Source organism: Pieris rapae, chromosome 7 (genome assembly GCF_905147795.1).
Source record: "Pieris rapae chromosome 7, ilPieRapa1.1, whole genome shotgun sequence".
NCBI classification, from domain to species: domain Eukaryota; kingdom Metazoa; phylum Arthropoda; class Insecta; order Lepidoptera; family Pieridae; genus Pieris; species Pieris rapae.
Window position 1 is genome coordinate 7,774,564 of NC_059515.1, and position 19,585 is coordinate 7,794,148.

The 19,585-nt window shown below is 33.4% G+C and overlaps 3 protein-coding genes across 3 annotated transcripts in view; 1 reads left to right on the plus strand and 2 right to left on the minus strand.

Annotated features, from left to right (window-relative positions):
* Positions 1-406: 406 nt before the first annotated feature.
* LOC110994441 (CTP synthase) lies at positions 407-6,120 on the minus strand. The gene is made up of 10 exons (XM_022261068.2): positions 5,766-6,120; positions 5,508-5,678; positions 5,187-5,404; positions 4,743-4,907; positions 4,447-4,568; positions 3,726-3,980; positions 3,250-3,542; positions 2,914-3,142; positions 2,224-2,312; positions 407-1,919 (listed from the first exon to the last, which is right to left on the minus strand). The coding sequence occupies exons 1-10, from the start codon at positions 5,938-5,940 to the stop codon at positions 1,822-1,824; spliced, it is 1,815 nt and encodes a 604-aa protein (XP_022116760.1). The 5' UTR covers positions 5,941-6,120; the 3' UTR covers positions 407-1,821.
* Positions 6,121-6,860: 740 nt separating this feature from the next.
* On the plus strand, positions 6,861-7,679 carry LOC110994583 (U1 small nuclear ribonucleoprotein C). Its single transcript, XM_022261315.2, has one exon. It carries the CDS (start codon positions 7,022-7,024, stop codon positions 7,517-7,519), a length of 498 nt encoding a protein of 165 aa, XP_022117007.1. The 5' UTR covers positions 6,861-7,021; the 3' UTR covers positions 7,520-7,679.
* A 1,741-nt stretch (positions 7,680-9,420) lies between these two features.
* The window catches only part of LOC110994465, an 80,943-nt gene continuing 70,778 nt past the window's right edge, over positions 9,421-19,585 (minus strand). The window contains exons 2-7 of the mRNA XM_045628845.1: positions 19,174-19,264; positions 18,319-18,493; positions 17,667-17,869; positions 16,827-17,030; positions 13,792-16,367; positions 9,421-11,283 (exon numbers count right to left, since the gene is read on the minus strand). Of these exons, the coding sequence (XP_045484801.1) occupies positions 9,782-11,283; positions 13,792-16,367; positions 16,827-17,030; positions 17,667-17,869; positions 18,319-18,493; positions 19,174-19,264 (4,751 nt within the window). The 3' untranslated portion in view covers positions 9,421-9,781. The remainder of the gene's footprint in view (positions 11,284-13,791; positions 16,368-16,826; positions 17,031-17,666; positions 17,870-18,318; positions 18,494-19,173; positions 19,265-19,585) is intronic.

Consider the following 19,585-nt stretch of genomic DNA (forward strand, 5'->3'; position numbering starts at 1 on the left):
GTATTATGCTTATTACAACAGATAAGACAAAATATGTCCAGAACATTAGTAGTGGTAGTATTTTCAAATTTAATACCCAACATTTTAAACCATTATATATATCGATACATATTGTTATAGGAAACTAAACAAACATAGACATCGTAATAATAATATACTAGATGTAAAGGCTTAAGGGTTTAGTGTCCTTTACAATTAAAAATCCTTTGAAATAATCCATAAATTGGTTCTTGCGCGGACGACCGCGACGTTTTGGAATTACTACATTACATGTAAACGGTTCAGAGAGGAATAAGATTATAAAACGATTATGCGCATCCAATTTTGATTAGTGAAGAGTCAATACTCGTTGACACATGACATATAGCCTCGCATCTATCTACGATGTTAATAGTCATTTAATATGCAGTTTCAAACAGAGCAGGCAATGTATTAAGAGTTTGAAAGTGTTGTTACTATTATAGGCACGTAAGTCTAGCGCTGGCCGATACGTGGAGGTGATTACTTCCCATGTGTACTGTGGTGCGGGGGCCGGAATGCGACTGAAGATCCAATCGACGCTCTTCATTCCACTAGCCCCCCTCAAGTACCTTATTTTTTTCTTCTGCGCAATAACGGTCAGCGCTAGAGTTTCGTGCCGCTACTTGTACCACTATTAAGTATAAGATTTAATAATTACAAAAAGTAGCAATCATACTACTTTAATTATTAGTATAGATTTTTAAAGGTTACATACTATAACTCAATCACATTGAAGTCCTCAAAACTCCGATTAATAGGCATTTTAGTGTCGCGGGAGTTTTGAAGTTCAGATAAAAACTATATGTTGTTAGTATGTGTGTATTATTTTTATTCATGAAGTCTTGCGGATCCGCTAGAAGATTATATAATTTCTAGTAATCATTACGATTTATATGGATGTCTAGACGGATAATACATTTGAAAATACACCATTTAAGTTTTAAATGTGTTTATAAAAATACAATTAAATGTCAAAAAAAATTATTATTGGCAATACCGAATAGGAGATTCTGATAATTTTGTATAATGGTATGAATTATCATATCACTTTATCTTACAAACTACAGATGATAAAATAATTTTCACTAACCAATCCCATGGTATAACATCAATTATATTTATATACATAAATATAGTTTTCAAAAACTTTTGACATATATCGTCTATATGTTAATAATTCCAATATTATAGTTCAAATTCCATGTTTTACATGTTATTTTGCCTTTCGCCAACAATGGTGCTCTTTACTGAAAGCATTCTATATACGTTTACGAGCACTGCGGTGGGTATATGTAGAACAGTAAAACGCCCGATTCTCGGATTCGAATAGTATTTGTGTAGATATTTACGTGAAATGTATGAAAATCGTTCACCGCTTAATTCATGCTATTAACTAGCATAAGCATATTGTGTGCTATACAAAAACTTGACATAAAGGATGAATTCTTTTAATCATTACATAAGTTTGATAACCACATTAATATTACTTAGCAATAATAAAAAAACAGAATCACAATATTTGTGTTTTGAGTTTGTTTTGACAAACCTGAAATTGAACTGAAAAAAAATACTCATCAAATTGATAATCCACTAAGTCGGTGAAAATATCACTGGTATGTTACATTTGCACTGTTTTATTACAATTCAAGGAATTACTATATTAATATAGAACTGGTATGTTGAAAAGAGAGAAGAACTATAATATTTTTTTATATAATTTTAGGTATTTCAGCAATTAAGGTCAGAAATAATCTTATTATATGCACATAAGCAAGTTAATATTTGAACTTAAAATTATACTTAATGTATACCATTCACCTCCGGCTCAATAATCCCATTTTTGTGGTTACTAATGTTTAGTGTACCAAACGATATTTCTTCATCTAAGTCGCCTTCATCTGAAAAAAGAAACTTGTTATTAAAATCAAAATATATCATAATAACGGGTAACTTAATTATACTTATGAACATCAGTCAAAAAAATAATGCTTCTTAGTAACATTTACTGCCAGTTCTAAATAGAGGCGGTAGAACAGATGAGTCTCTTGACAAAATACAAAATAATAATAATCATATGTCTGACAGGAATACTCTCTTATTAAACAAATACAATTATGAACATTTGAGCACAGGTCATAGAAAATAATCACTTGTAAATAATCAAATTTAGATATTTGTTTATAACCATATTCAAGAACTTACCAGAACTAACATCAGATTGACTTCTTGGGCTAAATCTACATCCTTTTGATAAGTAGCTCTTTAGTTTACCCGTTGCTGCTAAGATGAGTCTGAAATTTCAAACAAAATTAATTAATAAAAAATTTCTATTATTTGTTAACATTTAAAGGGCATGACAGATTTGAAATAAATAATATATATAAGGTTAGGAAATATTACAATCAAAATTAACTTTAACACATACTTATGAACCTAAATTAACTGTATTTTATTGTTGATATTAAATTTGGATAGATGATATAAAAATTAATATCTAAAGATTCTACTGCCAAACTTAAAGAATTTGTGATAAATCTATTGTACAATGTTTGGACATTTCTCTCAATGGTTACAGTGGTTGCTTGATGTCAAGATCCTAACTCTTTTAAAAAATTGAGGATTTAATAAAGTTAAATTAATTTGTCTGTGATATCGTTGGAGGTACGAGTCTTTTAAAACGTCCTTTCTATTTCTTATGTGTATAAACAAATTTATTAGGGGAGCAAGTCAAATTGTAATATTGGTTTTGCGTTCCTTAAAGGAACAGCATAGTTGTATCAAAAATGCTTTTTTAGTATTTGAGGCAGGTTGATGCAATTCTGTACCTGGGCAAGCAATATAACAGGAATATAAAATTACTTGAATTTTTCTAATTTACTCCTACATACATACCCTAAGAAAGGTGGGCTGGGTGACAATGGCCTTGAGAGGTATTCAGGGTGGAACTGCACAGTTACATAGAATGGGTGTGTTTCTACTATAGCCACTTCCATACGAGTCTTGGTCTCATCTTTGCCAACAAACCGCAGACCAGCTGCCTCCAACCTATCTATATATTCCGGGTTCACTTCGTATCTGTGTCTGTGACGCTCTTCTATTTCATCCTTCTTGTACAATGAAGCTAACAAAAATTTCAGTTAAATTAATAGTAATTAAGGTACTATTGGAAACCAAGAGTCCTATTTGTAATTTAAATATGATTTTGATTTTATAATTAAAATAACTAACCTACAATACTCGGTTCCAAAATAGTTTTCCTTTTCCCCAATCTCATGGTGCCACCCAGTTTTCCTGGATGATGTTCTGGCATGTCTATAACTAATTTATCTGCACAGTTTGGGTCAACTTCTGTACTATTTGCTCCAGAAAGTCCTAATACATTCCTCGAAAATTCTATAACCGCTGCCTGTAGACCTAAACAAATACCAAGCATTGGCTTTTGTGTTTCTCTACACCAATTACAAGCTTCAATCTTTCCTTCCAGTCCTCTTTGCCCAAAACCTCCTGGTACTATAACACCACTGAAAAATTAAGAAAAACTATAAACGACTAATTAATTAGAGAAAATATAATCATAATAACGGATAAACTTGAAAGGACTTAAGTAAATGAAGATGAGAATTTATACAAATCTTAAGATATAATATCTTCCGATATCAGTTTGATACGTTTAAACATTCATAACTAGTGAAATCTATACTCACTCACTCTTACAAAGATCCTGCCATGCTTTATGATAGCCAACAGGATCATCAATTTTACTCTGTTTTTCAAGATTTACTGCCTCAATGTATGTCAAATTGAGTTTACAGCCAGCTGTTATACAAGCGTGCTGTAATGCCTTAGTAACACTTGCATAGCTGTCTTCCAATTTTGTGTATTTACCAACCAGAGAAATATTCACTTCTCTACGAAGGTTTTCTACTCGTTTGGCTAAATTGCGCCATTTTTTCATAAAACTGAAAATTTTAATTTTATATTTGTATATAAACAAACAATAATAAATCTTATATTTGTTTTCATCTATGACAAATTTTGTATATAAAAGTAAGTTTATACAAAGAGATGTATAATTTTTATGTTGTATACAAATAAATTTTTTTAATAATTTAACATATACAATAGTAATGTCCTTGATCTATATATTTACTTCCTATTAATAGTGATAAAAAATTAAGTTGATTATTCACGGTTATCTAATGGAATATAAAATAGGAAGTAGATTGAGATTAGTAATACGAAATAAGAACTTCAATGCATTACATATAAAATGTTTAACACATTTTATAAGTTATGTCTTACATTAACTATAATGTGTTCTTTCTTATTAATGTAATGGAGAAAATATTCCTATGAAAATATTAAAATTTTTTTTTTATTATAATTGCTTGTTGCTGATATAAGCCAACAAATTGTATTACATACCTGCCTGGGCGGGGCATAGATATATTTAATTGAAGTCTCTCATTTAAATATTGTACTACTCCTTGAGCTTCCATCAACATGGGTACATGATATACGGAGCTTAAGTCATGAATACATATAACCTGTAAATTTATTTTAATATTAATAACAAATATTAAAATAAAGCTATTTTAATAAATTAATTCAATACAATGTAGAAAAACATAAACATCAAAACAAAAAATATTATATATAATATAGTATTTAAATTTGCATTTATAAGTGTAAGTCTTTTTTTTTGTTAATATTATACATACTTGTTCTGGAGCTACATGGCAGAAGTTTGAAATCTTTTCTTTTACATTGTGGTTAATAGGTTTCTCAGAGCGGCACAGTATTAAATCGGGTGAGAGCCCAAGACCACGCAATTCTCTAACTGATGACTGTGTAGGCTTTGTCTTAGGTTCACCTGTAGCTTTTGGCTGAAAAAAATTATATTATTGATTTTGAATCATTTTTCTACAAATATTTGCCGATTTTATTAAGTTTCAACTTTCTTTAAATATCATGCTATATATGCTTAAATAGAATTATTATGAAATTCTTTATTTATATCTATAATTTAAAAACAAGATATCAAATTTCTGGTATTTCAGCATTTTATACATTAGCTTGCGACACAATTTTTCATACTAAATAAGCACTATATTTTCCTGTTCTTTTCTTTATAAGACAATGTAAAACTATGAGCTCTATCTTACCATTGGAACTAATGACACATGAGCACAGCAAAAATTTTCTCTTTTAACTCTAAATTGAAACTGTCGGAATGCTTCTACAAAGGACATGCCTTCAATGTCACCAATAGTTCCACCCAACTCTACTATGCATACTCTTGGTGGTGTGTTGTCAGCAGTCACTGGTATGCGAGCAACTCTCTGAACCCATTCCTGTACAGCATCAGTTATGTGTGGGATAACTAAAATAACACATGAAATATTTAATTTTATAAAAAAACTATGCAAAAGATGTGATATGATTGTATAGGAAATGCGATTAAAGACTAAAAATGAAATCACTACCTTGGACAGTTTTACCAAGATAGTCACCCCGACGTTCACGTTCAATCACTTGCTGATATATTTTACCAGTTGTTATATTATTATCTCTATGCAGAGTTATATCCAAGAAGCGCTCATAGTTTCCAAGATCAAGGTCAACTTCCCCGCCGTCGTCAAGAACGTAAACTTCGCCTAGAAAAGAAATAAAAATAGAATCACAGCGTAGTATTAACACAGCCCTTATTGAATAAGAAGCATAATTATTCCGGATTAACATACCATGTTCGTATGGAGAGAAAGTTCCAGCATCAATATTTATGTAGGGATCGATTTTTATTGATGTAACATCAATACCACAGCTTTTTAGAATCGTGCCAAAAGAACTAGCAATGACACCTTTTCCCACGCCACTGATCACACCTCCAGTCACTAAAATATATTTCATGTCTGGCATCTTGAAATAATTTATATTTTAATTCATAATATAAAGTAATCAATATATAATATATTCTATCTAAATAGAAAATTAAACTTTAACAAATATCAATTTATGTCGAATCTCAAAACGACATATTTGCAGTTTGCACGTGTTTTTAGATAATACCAACACAGTACTCCGTAGTAAAATAATGTCCATGTGCAACTGCAAATCCCAAAATTCTATCAACTTATGACATTTGACAGTCACATATTAGTCTGACATATTTGGTCAAATGTTAACATACAAATCGTAGATGGACTATGGTATAGACCAGGCATCAGCGTACAGCGTGTGGGAGTAATCCAACTATTTACAAAGGACACGAAGTGTGGCAACTACCTGACGTTGGTAACATGATTCGCAATTTACTCGGTTTGCACTGAAAAATATGTTTGGAACCACCAAGCTGACCAAGGGCTCGGTGGTAAACAAATAAAACCCGATATGCAAATAGAGACAGAAAAACTGATACTCTGTTTCGCTTGCACTTAAGTATTTCATGTTAATGTCTTCTCTCTTTAGTTATTATTGTTATTTTAGAAGCTTATCTAGTTCTATACTCTATCTACGATACAAATAGACTGTGAACCGCGTCGATCGAGCTGAAAGAATATTAAGAATACTTTTTCTTTCAGTGCCTCTCCATTACTTGAGTGTATGGCATACACTGTATGCCGTGAGATTTTTGAAGAGCGTCTTGTCCAGTGCCAGATGCTGCAACTCACTGCTTCTGCTCAAGCAAAACTCATCCAACATTTAGCACACAATGTACTACCCTATACTATATAGTCTGTGGACTGTGGTCGACGTTCTGGTACATTGTTAAATGTTTATCTGTGGGCATTGTTTAAACTTTATAGTTTTAATTTTGAGTTGAGTTTTGAGTCTCTTGTCTCGTGGTGTTATTACTTATTAGTTAAATTGTTTAATACTTTATTGTATTTTTCAGTTTACTTAATACTACTCAAAGCAGAAGTGCAAGTAATCCCTGTTTATTGAAAAACGAATATATCAATACAGCTTAAATAATACAGTAGTCTTATTATTTCCTAAGATGCCGAAGTATTATTGCGATTATTGTGATACATATTTGACACACGACTCCCCTAGCGTCCGAAAAACACATTGTACTGGGCGAAAGCATAAAGATAATGTTAAATTTTTCTATCAAAAGTGGATGGAGGAGCAAGCCCAACATCTGATTGATGCTACTACGGCTGCTTTTAAGGCAGGTAAAATTGCGCAAAATCCCTTTGGTGGTAAAGGTGCAGCTATTCCACCACCATGGGATCCTTCAGTAATGGGCCCTGGCGGACCAAGACAACCAGTACCAGCCCCGGGAGGACCACCTGGTATGATTCCACCACCTTCCATGGGCCCGGGTGGTCCAATGGCGCCTCCAATGATGATGGGCCCACATGGACCAATGCCACCTATGATGGGTATGAGACCTCCAATGATGGGGCCTATCATGGGCCACATGGGGCCTATGGGACCTATGGGTCAAATGAGACCTCCATTAATGAATGGACCTCCTGGTATGAACAAGTAGTGACTATTTACAAAAAATCAGGACAGACTGTTTAAGTGATGTATAATATTGTGTTGCTTTTAAATATATCTCAATAGATTTCTACATCTAATCTATTTGATACTTTTTTAATATTAGTTTATTGAAAATTGTGTAAATAAATATTACATAGTTTAATTTAGATGGTGGTTTTAATTCTTCTTAGTTTTGTTTTGTATTTGAAGCAGTGTAATTGAAAATAGGATTCTTCTTATAATTTGGTAGCGAAACACCCAAATGGAGTAGGTTAGGTTACAAATGTGAATGCCAACTTCACTTCCTAACTAAGCTAACTAAGCCATGGAGTCAACAGTAAAAATAAGTGCTATGTAGTAAAATAAAAGAACTAATTTCTTAACTGTGCCTTTGTAATTCAATATGAGACATTGGTCTAGAACTTAAGGAAGGTGAAGGCATTATTTCATTCCTGCTTGATAATGTAACAACTGTCAAATCAACAATAAGCAGCACTGTATTTATCATTGGCAGAACTCCATTCAATGCTAAGGCAGGATGCTTGTTTGCCATTTCCGAAGTTCTCAGTGCCTTAAAGACAGTAAATGATAATGTTGTCTGGACAATACAGCAAGTAACAAGGGTGTACACATGAAGAAACCATGAAGGATACTGTTGTTTAAGTGAGCCAATAATGAAAATAGTGACAACAATGTAGGTAACAACAATAGCAGTTGGTGCAATTAATGCATGTGACATGCCTAATGTTGGTGTGGCTCTCTCATTGATCATGTTTCCAGTATTGACAACCAATGTTAGAATTCTTAATTTCAAGGAGCAACCTTCAACGCTCATGGAAAATTCTGAGGAGGTGCTTCTATTACTCTTCATGAGTCACAGTTTTTTCATGTACATGAAGTTATAAAATATTTAGGTATGTGGCAGAAATTAAGGTATATTAATAACATCAGACAAGTTATGTCAGATATATTTATACTATAGTCTAAATAGTTTCTGCTTTTAGTATGCACAGATTCTATAAATTAGTTATCTATACTCTTGTAGTTTTCTAAACACTTCCAGGTTAACTGTTTTATAAATTAATTACATATTGTTTAAAGTTAAAAGTTCTAAAATTGTCACTTCTATCATTTCCAAGATGCGTTTAGGACATGTATGGAAACTCATCATTTAGTAAGGCTTCATATTGTTAATAGTAATATTTGTGAGAATGGAGAAGATATTGGTGACCTCAATAATATTTTCTTTTCTTGATCCTTTATTATATTATCTTCTTTCATAATCAATAAATACATTACGATTTAATGTTTTTGTAAATATTTTGTTTTATCTATCTTATCTATTTCCTTTTGAAACGTTTGATTATTTTTTCTCGCGTCTAGTTTGGCTACATTTTACTTGAAACTGGCATAAAGTTAAAACTATTGCCATAAAAGACGGACTTTGTCCTGCATGATATTTCAAGCAATTACGATATTAAACAACCAGTTGTTTAGTTGCAGTATATTAAATTAAAAATAAATAACCTAGATACAGACAGCAGCACCATCTGCCAAACTGATTTGTGAATTTAAACCACCCAAACGTGTACAAAGAAATCATTTGAATCGGTCCAGCCGTTTAAGAGAAGGCGTCCGTGATAGACACGTACAGTAGAACTATATATTTAAAGCATAAATTTGTTATCGTAACAAAAGCCAGGATTACTTAATATGATATTAACCATTACATATATGTTATACTAATCTTCAATTTTTGAATTTTCCGCGCAATTTTTTTTTCTTTCATAAACTTCTGACGATAACAAACGCAAAAAAGAAGTAGTGAAATCAGATCAGACGTTTATACGCGACCAAGGGAAATAGGGATCCATTTTTATATATTAAAACATATTTATTATTCAACACATTTAATTAAAATTGTCTTCCAAATAACTTAAAAACTGTTTAAAAGTTCAAAACATTACATCTTTCAATAAATACTTAAAAACTAATTTGTTACTAGGTATGGAATTTTTACAATATTACTAAGAATTAAAATTGGCCCCATAAGAGTGGCAATAAATTACAGGGAATATTTAAATCGTGCAGAGACGAATTGAACACTGGACTACATTACTACTGCTCATGCCGATATGAATGGCACTTTTAGCGAGAAAAGACTAGATAAAGCTTCTATGAATTTCCTTTTGCCATATTTACATATTATTTAAAGTTTATAAAAGACGCTTTAAGCACCGTTTTTAAAATTATCTTGTTTTATTTATTATCATAAAGCTGTTTCTAAAGTAGAAGGCGATGTATTGCCTCTTTCTGGAGAAGCTTTGCTTCTTGTTGCTTGTGTTGGTTTCTTAAATGAAGACAATGCTGGTTGAGACAATTCTGGAGGTGAATTGAAAAATTCTGCTCGCTTTGCTTGCAATATTTCAGTTCTAGAGAGACCTTGTGAAGGAGAGTATTCACTGTTAAGTGGAAAGACACCTTGATGAATAGTAATGTGTGCTTCTGGATCTGTGTTTTCTCTTATGGGGATGAGATTTCTTCGTGCACCAAAATGTTGATTAGTAACAATAGGAACTGTTTTCGACGGTGGGCTCACAGGAGAAACATCACGTTTTTCACCTGAACTATTAGAAGTTTCTTCATTTGCTTCTGGTATCGGCGTTGACAAGACGTCAGATCTTGGACTGGAGAAGCGCCACTGGGATTTTGGTGAAAGTAATATCTTTGGTGCGTTTTTATGATCTTTCAACAAAGCATTGGCTCTTCCGGGTGATGAGGGATGGTTGCCAATTTTTATAACTTTCCTCTGGTTGTATATTTTAGGTGATGAACTAAGATCAAGAATATTTATCTTGGATCTATTTCCTGGCGGTGTCATTGGGGCTTGAACTTTTTCCTTTGATATCTTTAGCTGCTCTACTGCTGATAGTTTATTGGATTTTTGTTGAGGTAGTGTATTTAATTTAACGCTGTGTTGTAGTAATAACTTTTTGAAATCTAGTCTTGAGGTTTGTTGTATAGGGCCATGACGGTCTGCGCAGGTGGTATCTTGCTTTTGCGCTCCATAATACCCAGCTGTTGGGGAGCCAGTAACTTTATCAGCAGGTGACCAAGACATTCTACTTCTAGGATCCCCCAAGTATCCTGTCTCTGGATGGCGTTGAGTACCTTTTCCATATAAACATGTCTCAGAACTAACAGGCGATAAACTAATTGTAGACAAAGCTGGAGACTCTGCTCTCTCCGGCATTTCTTTAATATTTAATTTCTTTTTGCTTTTATGTATCACTGCATATAGTTCCTCATTAGTCATTGTAGATTTTACTGGGGACAAAAGTTTGGAGGTAAGATCTACTACATTATCTTTACTAGTGGGAGTAGATGATTTAAATGATGTAGAAGTTCTGGGATCGATTGGGGATATTCTTATTGAGTCTTCGTGCTGAGTCGGCAATTGCCTCTGATATTCCGTTTTTTTCTGGTTATCTGTGACCCTTGGATAATTCTGACTTCTCTGATTATTAAAATTGGTATGGATGTCTTGTTGGTTTGTGCGTTTTGGTAGCGTCCAAAATTTCGGTGGTTGTTTTTCTATTCCACGTGGTACATTATTATAGTTTATGACACCATGTTTACCGCTATGTTGACCTACATTATTAGGTCGTAGAGTTGAAGAAAGAGTATTTAAATCGGCGGTAGGTCCATTATGCCTCGGTACTGTCTGCGTTCCGTTGAGCAGTGGTTTGTCAGCATTGGAATGTAGATATTCTGTAAGAGTAAAAAATATGAGGTTTTTACATTAATTTTGTTTGTCTTATTTGTAATAAAAAATATCTACTCATCTTGTAATGCGTAATACATGTAAAATAATATACGCTAAATGCCAAGCTTGCTCCACAGTACGGTGCATAATACAAAAATAACAAAAACTTTTATAGTTTCATAGATAGTATTTTATTGGTATTGTCATTTAAATGATGATTTTAACTACGAAGAACTTAATATAGATGAAGAATTTTAACTACAAATTGACGATGATTTTTTGATTCTAGTACTTTTTGTATTTATTAATATTCAAATTAACACGAAATTCAGCATCATCTGAAGTGCAGCCAGTTCGTTTACAAGAAATATTTAAAATTTCTTTACAAATCGGCATCAACATGTCATTTAAAAGTTTTTGTTATTTAATAATTTACTAAGGTACACTTTTAATATTAGAATTATAAAGTGTAGTAGAATTACTTAAACTCCCAAAGCTATTTTATATTCAAATATTAAAAAAAACATTAATTAAAATTAGAAACTTTTCTGACTGAGTTTGACACAAGTGCATGGTATTTTATTCTATATATATCAATAAAAAAAATTATACTAATTATTAGGAAATTTGTTAGAGTTTGAGTTATGATAATCGTATTAGTCATAAGCCGCAGCTTATAACAGAAAGTTAGTCCTGAACCCATGTTAAATCGTGCAATTTATTAAATGGCATGCCAAAAAGCAACAAAATTTTACCTTTGAAGTACTCGTAATATTCGTAATCATTTGAAGCGGTCTCGCTCACTGTGCAAAAGCGATATCAAAAATTTATAAAATCGGATCATTTCCCATCTCAAGGATTTGTTCAACTGTTAATTCACAATTAGTGGTGTTATGTTAATATTGAATTCGATTTTATATTCGCATTGTGTTATTTACAATCTCATTAGTCACATTTGAAAATGTATTTTCAATTCCGAAGTTATAGCGTGTAGATCAATTTTGTAGTGAAGTTCTATTAATTAATATACCTTTATCATCTTATATTAAAATGGTTTTGTAAAACCCCTATTGATAAAAATTAAATCAACTCCATATATTAACATTCTTTTTCTCAAATTGTGTTTGTATTCAGATGAAGAGATGATTATGTGTACTTTATTTGAGACGGTACAATCACACTGATTTACTTTTATGAATTATGGGCACACTTTTCCTATAATGATAAAGTATATCATAATAAAACTTCTCAAGATTTGTGCATTATGATAAATGAGGTGGGGTGAAGGAGTGAAAAATCAATGAAATGTGCAAAAATATTATATTTTCTTTTAAAACGTTATTTACAAAAACACAAAAAGATACAGAATATCACACCATGCACTTACAAATATATTGACACTTTAAAGCTGTGCACATTGCGACAAAAGTCCGCATGCAATATTTAAATATTCTATAAAAATGGCAAAATAAAATCTTTCACAAATTACCAACTTTAATTGACAAATATATTATAACTATGCAACATAATAATCACAGAACAAAGAAATACGCAGGCAAGGAAGACGGCTTAATTTTTAGTTTAACTACGGACGGAAAATATTATGAATATATTTTTACACTACTGTGTAACCTATTTACATATCAGTTCATTATTTACCTATAACTAACTTCTATCCAACCTTTAATTGAGGTTATATTACGGAAGAGCGTACTAAGAAGTAGGTAATTTACGATATTACTACCAAATTTCAGTGCCATAATCAGTCTCTGAAAGCGATAATATTCGTGCCCTATGTAAAGTTGAGTCGGTAGGTAGGGTGACTTTACTCGGTGAACGAGGACAGGTAGGAGGGGAATGTAGAACACAAATATTGTCAGGATCAGATTCTAATATAGCTGTTAGCATATCTAATGCCTTGTCTCTAGTATCAGGTACTAAAGCAACAGAATGCCTCTTAGCTAAGGGAGTAGTTAGCGGGCTAAAGGTCATTGCCGACAATTCAGTCTCAAAATTATTATTTTCGTACAACTTCGATATTTGTCTATGATTGGGTTTAGGGGACACCGTTGTTGGATAATTTATCTGTTCCCGAAGCAAATCGGCTGTAATTTCTGCCTGAATCATTTCAAAAGAGTTGACCTTTTTAGCACCATTACTGAAACTGTCTAGTTTGAATAATCTTTTGAGTGGCATTAAGGGGGAATTCGCTAATTTGTAACTATCACTGCGTTTTATTTTTGTAATTGATTTACAGGTATCATCAAGATCACTTTTATTCATAAGGTTATTGCTTTCATCGTGTGTTTTGTTAGTAAACAATCTCATAACTTCGGCTACTTTATTACTACCTAACCTTGGTAAATCGTGACCGCATTTAGCTCTAAGGATATTAGGTGTTTGAAAGTTGGGAACAAACGGTGTAATATCTTCATCTATACTGGGAGAACGTTCGTTGTATTCTAAATCAAGGCAAACAATGTTGTTTGATAAATCAAATTTATGATTCTTACCTGGATTATCATCTTTCGTCGGCGATAAGCTGACACCATCTGCATCGTGAATATTTACATAGGCTCCCGTTCTAGTTAATGCTTCGACAATTCGGGGAAGATCTGCATTCTTATTAGTGATGGTCGCGGAAGGGGTATTGGCGAGATTGGGTGTTTCTGTTACGGGTGTAGCGGTTATGATAGTGTTTGGTTTAGGCGGAGGTAATGTAACAAATTCTTTAGTGACAAGCCCATGAGGTTCTAATGGTGCTTTGATGATCATTTTCCCTAGTTGTGGAGATGTAGGTTTACTTGATGGTAATAATTGATCATATCCAAAGTCAGTTTCATCTGTTACAGTTATTATATCAGCTTTCTCTCGTTGAATAACTGCAGTAGTTGGGGATATTTCTTGTACAAATGGTCCAGGCTCAAATGTAGTATGGGCGCCTTTTCTTCTTTTTAGAGTATCAGATGAGTAAATTACTTGGCCATGGGAATCTAAAGTGACCTTCGCCCCCTTTTTCTTCATTTCCTCTAACGTTTCTAATGGTTTTTCTTCAAGACTATGGTCTAAATAATCCTTGCTGGTAGTTAAACAGTTGGGCAGTTCATTTAACGATACGTATTCAGTTTCAGGTTTTCCGGACAATACTGATTGCAAATTTTTGCCGATTACATCGTTATTAACATAATTACCCCTATTAAAGCTCATTTTTTTATTATTATTTTTTACGTCAGCTATAGTGACATAATCCCCAGTATCAAAAAAGTCCTCAATGTTTTCAGTTCCTTTCGCTATAGGTGACTTTTTATTGGATAATTTATTTGGGAGAACACCTTTAAGTTTACACATTAAATTATTAAATGGTTGCAAAGATGATTTTAATTGATAAGTTTTATTTGTTTTCCCAATATCGATATTTTTAGGATCTTTTAATTTTTCATCAGAGGGTATGTCCAATTTAGGTCTACTTTGAGACTTAACCATAATATTCTCATTGTGACGTTCTGTGTGTTGCTTTTTGACCGGAGCTGATTCGTTACGATTTGGTTCACCTTCATCGTCAGAATTAGTAGGAGTTATCACACACATAGATGGGATACGCGAGCTATTAATTGTAGTTTTGTATCGAATTCTCTCTATTCTATCTGTACCTTCAAGGTCTGAAGACTCAGAGTAATCTTGTTCAGAAAGGCTATTTTTACCGTGAGCACTCGAAACGGAATCCTCGATTGGAGAACTAGAAGTATTGTGACCAGAATCAGGTGAACTGGTTCCTGTGCTTTTCTTCGCGTATTCTATATCTGTTTCAGTATGTACTTCGGCTACTGCGGTAATTTCTCTATTATTACCTATACCTCTCGTTATTGTAACAGTAGAATTTGGCACATTATTAATTTCAGGCGTTGATTGGTTGTAAATATGTTTATCAGTGTATGACCTCATTGCATTGTAACGTAAACTGCTGAAAGGTGATTTAGTAAATGAGTTTGAACTCCGGTCTAAGCTTGCATTTGCACTGTGAACATTATTGCTTCTATTCCTATTCATCTTTGTTAAAGAACTTTTTCTTTCCGGCACAGTAGGCCCAACGGCCAAGGATCTATCACTCCCAGCTGCCATTAGAGTGGTACAAACAGTGCCAGCTGAGCTAGTAGTTGTACTTGTAGAGCCTTTACCAAATAATTCATATTCATTCTCGGCAGTTAAGTTTTGGCTAGTTGAAGAATTAGAGGATAAAGCGGTTGAGGTATGTAGGGGCGTGCTAGGAGATGTTTCTTCCTCTTTAAGAGTTTTAAGACCAGAATCCATATGAAAAGAAGTATAATAACCTTCTGTGTCACAGGAAAATTCAGAGCTTGTTTCCAAATCTTCATGTAAATCATGTATAATATCGGGAGTGAGAGTGCCTTCACTGGTAACGCTTCCAGAACCAGAAGTATTAAGAAATCTTCTTCTGCTGATAATGGAGCTTGGAGGACCATGGTGGCAGTTAAGTGAATTGTTGGAAGTCCCAGCCGACGTGGTACTTTTAGGCGGGACGGTTGTTGTCGTTATTTCCGAGCCAATACTCGTTCTGCCAGACTCGGAACTAGCAGACCAATTTCCACTAGATGAATGTGGTTCTTCTTTTCCCGTACCAGATCGTCTTAACCTTCTTTGGGTAGACGTTCCTCTTAATTTCACACCACAATTAATTGTCGCTGTCGTTGGAGCACTAGAGGGTACACCAATACTCTTTTCGGATGAAGAATAGGAAGCACATCTCTGGTGAGTGCGGCGGTCGTCATCTCCTGCTCGTTTTTTCCGTAGAGTAACAGTTGATTCTTTACTTGGTACTTCTTCCTGCGCAACTGGCGACATAGATTCTCTGCTTCTATCAGTTTTTGAGCTATCTTTAAAACTATCTCGACTGGCACTTGGTGATCGACCAATCATTTTTAGTCTATTTCTTCCCCACTGTTTTAGGCTATTAAAATGTCCCTTCTTAATAACTGGGTCAATTGGGCTCTTCTTAAGTAAATCACTTGATCGCGACCGCATGACAATGCTATCTTCAACTTCTTCAGAAGCCACGGCATTTGATGTATCGCTATGATAAAACAAACCAAGCAAAGCATTAGTCACACGCTAAAGGCAGTATAGTAATAAGGACTTTAAAGCACTCGGCTTGGTCTCGTAACAGCTGAATTCTTTAAAGATGTAATTAATTATGAAGCTAATGAATTTAGCACTATCCGTGTTACAGTGTATCATTGAGATATTATTAAACTTTCAAATTAAGGAGTGAACAATGACAACATTAAAAAATTATGTATTCACAAAAGCACAAATATATTATTAACAGGTTAAGGTGCTCACAATTGAAATTAATATTAAGCTCTCACACAATACTGTGCTTTAATGACAATTTTTATTAGATTTCATTGCGATTATAATATCTGGTTTTTATGAGTACTAAGTAACTGTATTAAAAGTATTACCCATCTATATGGGTAATAACTTAATAGATATTATAATCGTTAATGTTCTGTGCAAACTAAAAGCTTACCCAGCAATAGCCTCTCTAAGCTCTTTCTGATCAGTGCCGGAAATGGTGTTGCGTCTTTTACCCCGAGGTTTTCTGGTGCGAGTCCGTCTTTTCACGGTGTCCGTTTCACCGGTACCCAATTCAACGTGTAGAGATTTCCGTGAAGTGCACATTCTGTCGAAAAATCTCCCTGAGGTATCTATCGGCACCAGCTCTGGAGAGAATCTGAAATAGTTAGCATGAAACATTTAAGTACACAATTAAAATGTGTAATTTGTTTAACGTAGCTCATGTGCTTCTCTGCTACGATAAATGTGAAAGGTTATATTTATACTAAATTAATTTCATTTTCTTGAAAATCAAGTATAAAACTAAACTTCATATAATATATAGTTGAGAAATAGATTCCCTTATAGGTTTACGGCGACGACATTTATGGCTCCTGACAGTTTTTTCTTATATAGCCTACCTTTTGTGCCCTTTTCTGAGTAAAAAAAAAGCATATGAAGTGAAATATGCCAGTAATTATTTATTCTTAAGTTGAACCTATTTGACAGAACCAATAGAGAGGCTGGAAAAAAATACGTGAACATTCACGCTGTAAAGCACGCAAAACGTAGGAAAAAATAATTATAAATTTATAATTATTTTTATAAAGTTATGTAAACTAATTATAAATTTATAATACATAGCTTCAATCTGTTGAAAAAGTGTTGTCTTTACAAAGGACAGCTATATTATTAATTAATTGTACCTTTTCATTAAATTATGATTATAGTTTGGTATTAAAGGTATACTGTAGTTTTTTTTAAAACAGCTGAAAATCTGTTAAATGTCTCAAATCTAATAATGAAGACTTACTTAGACGCAATGATTCGTAGTTGCTCCTCCGGGCTCGGGAGTCGATGGTCAATGGGTTCATCGTCACCAGAACCACATTCTGACAGCTCATCCGGCGTCAACGTGACGCTGCTGATTATTCTCATTGAAGCATCCGGTAGAGCCGTCACGTCGCCTATCGCTTCGCGTGACGTCCATTTCCGAAGCTGTTCTACGACTGACGGCTGAAAGCATTGTGACGTCGGATATAGTTATCAATAATTAATATTAAAAAAAATTACGCCGGCTTTTTCTCTCGGCCGACACCCTCTGTCTTCTTTGACGATGAGAAGGGATGCTCATTCAAATTTAATGACGTAAAATAAGTGATACCTGTATCTTATATTCCAAAATAAACATATTTTATTTTTATCTTTATAATTAAAACTATCTTACTATTATCGAAATATGCACTTTGCAATTTTTTTTAACGCAATAGCCTAGACGAAGCCTACAAGCTAGTATTAGTAGATAAAACCAACTAGGCATATCAAGAACATGACAATTTTCAGTCAGAGGCAAGCACATCGTCAGCCTTCTGTACCTCAACTGCAGACAATTATTGTTTTCAGTACAAAGCTGTAACTACCAAATTTAACCAGATATACACATATTAAAATAGCAGAATACTCACAATACGCGTTTCGATATCATCAATCCTATGATTGTCACGCCTTCTCTTAGTACTAAGCACAGGAGTGCAAAGTAAAAAGGGCGAGTGCTGGGAGTCTTTTCGGAGCTGGTCAAGTATGGAAGCTGAGATGCGGTCGGTGGTTGCCTTCTCGTACAACTTGCGTAAGTTTGTAGGCCTGAGAATTTAAAGCAAATGCTAGTCTAAGCTCATAGGGGACTGGGTTTTCTAAAGCCAATAACGCATGGCATGTTATATCTTAGAGTTTCAAAAACATAGCGAGAACCATGTCTCCTGTAGGTCAAAAGCCAATAATTTTTTTACGGGAATTGAACTTAGCGCTGTTCGCACGTGTCGTTACTGAATCATTTTATGTACTAAACTAAGTGATGTTTAAGTAATCCAAAAGTATCTCCTTCGATTGAATAGCGTACGTCATACAGCAAAGTGGATTTCATACATTTGAGTATTGTTATAGTTTAGGAGCATTTAGATTACATTTATATAAAGCCTCCGAAATCTAACAAACATATTCGTTCTGTAACAGAGTTTTGGATTGCATAAACGATTTTATTACACGAGTTTTAAATCTAACAATAAAACTGGGAATCAGGTTATCATGATTTGTTACAGTGTAACGCAATACAACTACTTTCTCACAAGAAATACCACATTAGTTATGTTAGTTCTAGCCAGTTATTAGAAGTAGTCATTTATATTATAAGGTTCTGGAATCATTTATAATATTTGGTATATTTAATTATACAGGACCTGAAAACTTCCATAAACATAGAAGTTTTATCGAAAATCGATAAATAAAACTCCAACTATTTCTAAGATAGATAATAGGTTAAATACCTTGAATCCACTGTGAAGAGCTCTTTCTTGAGAGGGTTCTGCGCCGTGTAGTGAACTTTGCGTAACGCAAAATCTGACAGGCTTCCCTCGGCTGAAACAAACCAGAAAGTAATTAATTTATTTATTAACACTTCAATGAATAAGGTTTAAAAATTAATTATGTCGTAACATATTATATATCAAAACTTTGAAACGATATTTTGCTGTCCTTTGATAATAATTTAAAAATCGAATAGCATTTTTTTTGAACGAAGTGTGTTCAGCAAATTAGCCATAGACAACATACGAATATATTAATAGTCTGTGGTAGACAAAGGCGCTTTCAATAAAAACAATCGATCCTGTCATTAACAAAGTAGCTGAACGGCGGATTAGTAGTGCACGGCAAGTTGATACTGACAAATAATACGCT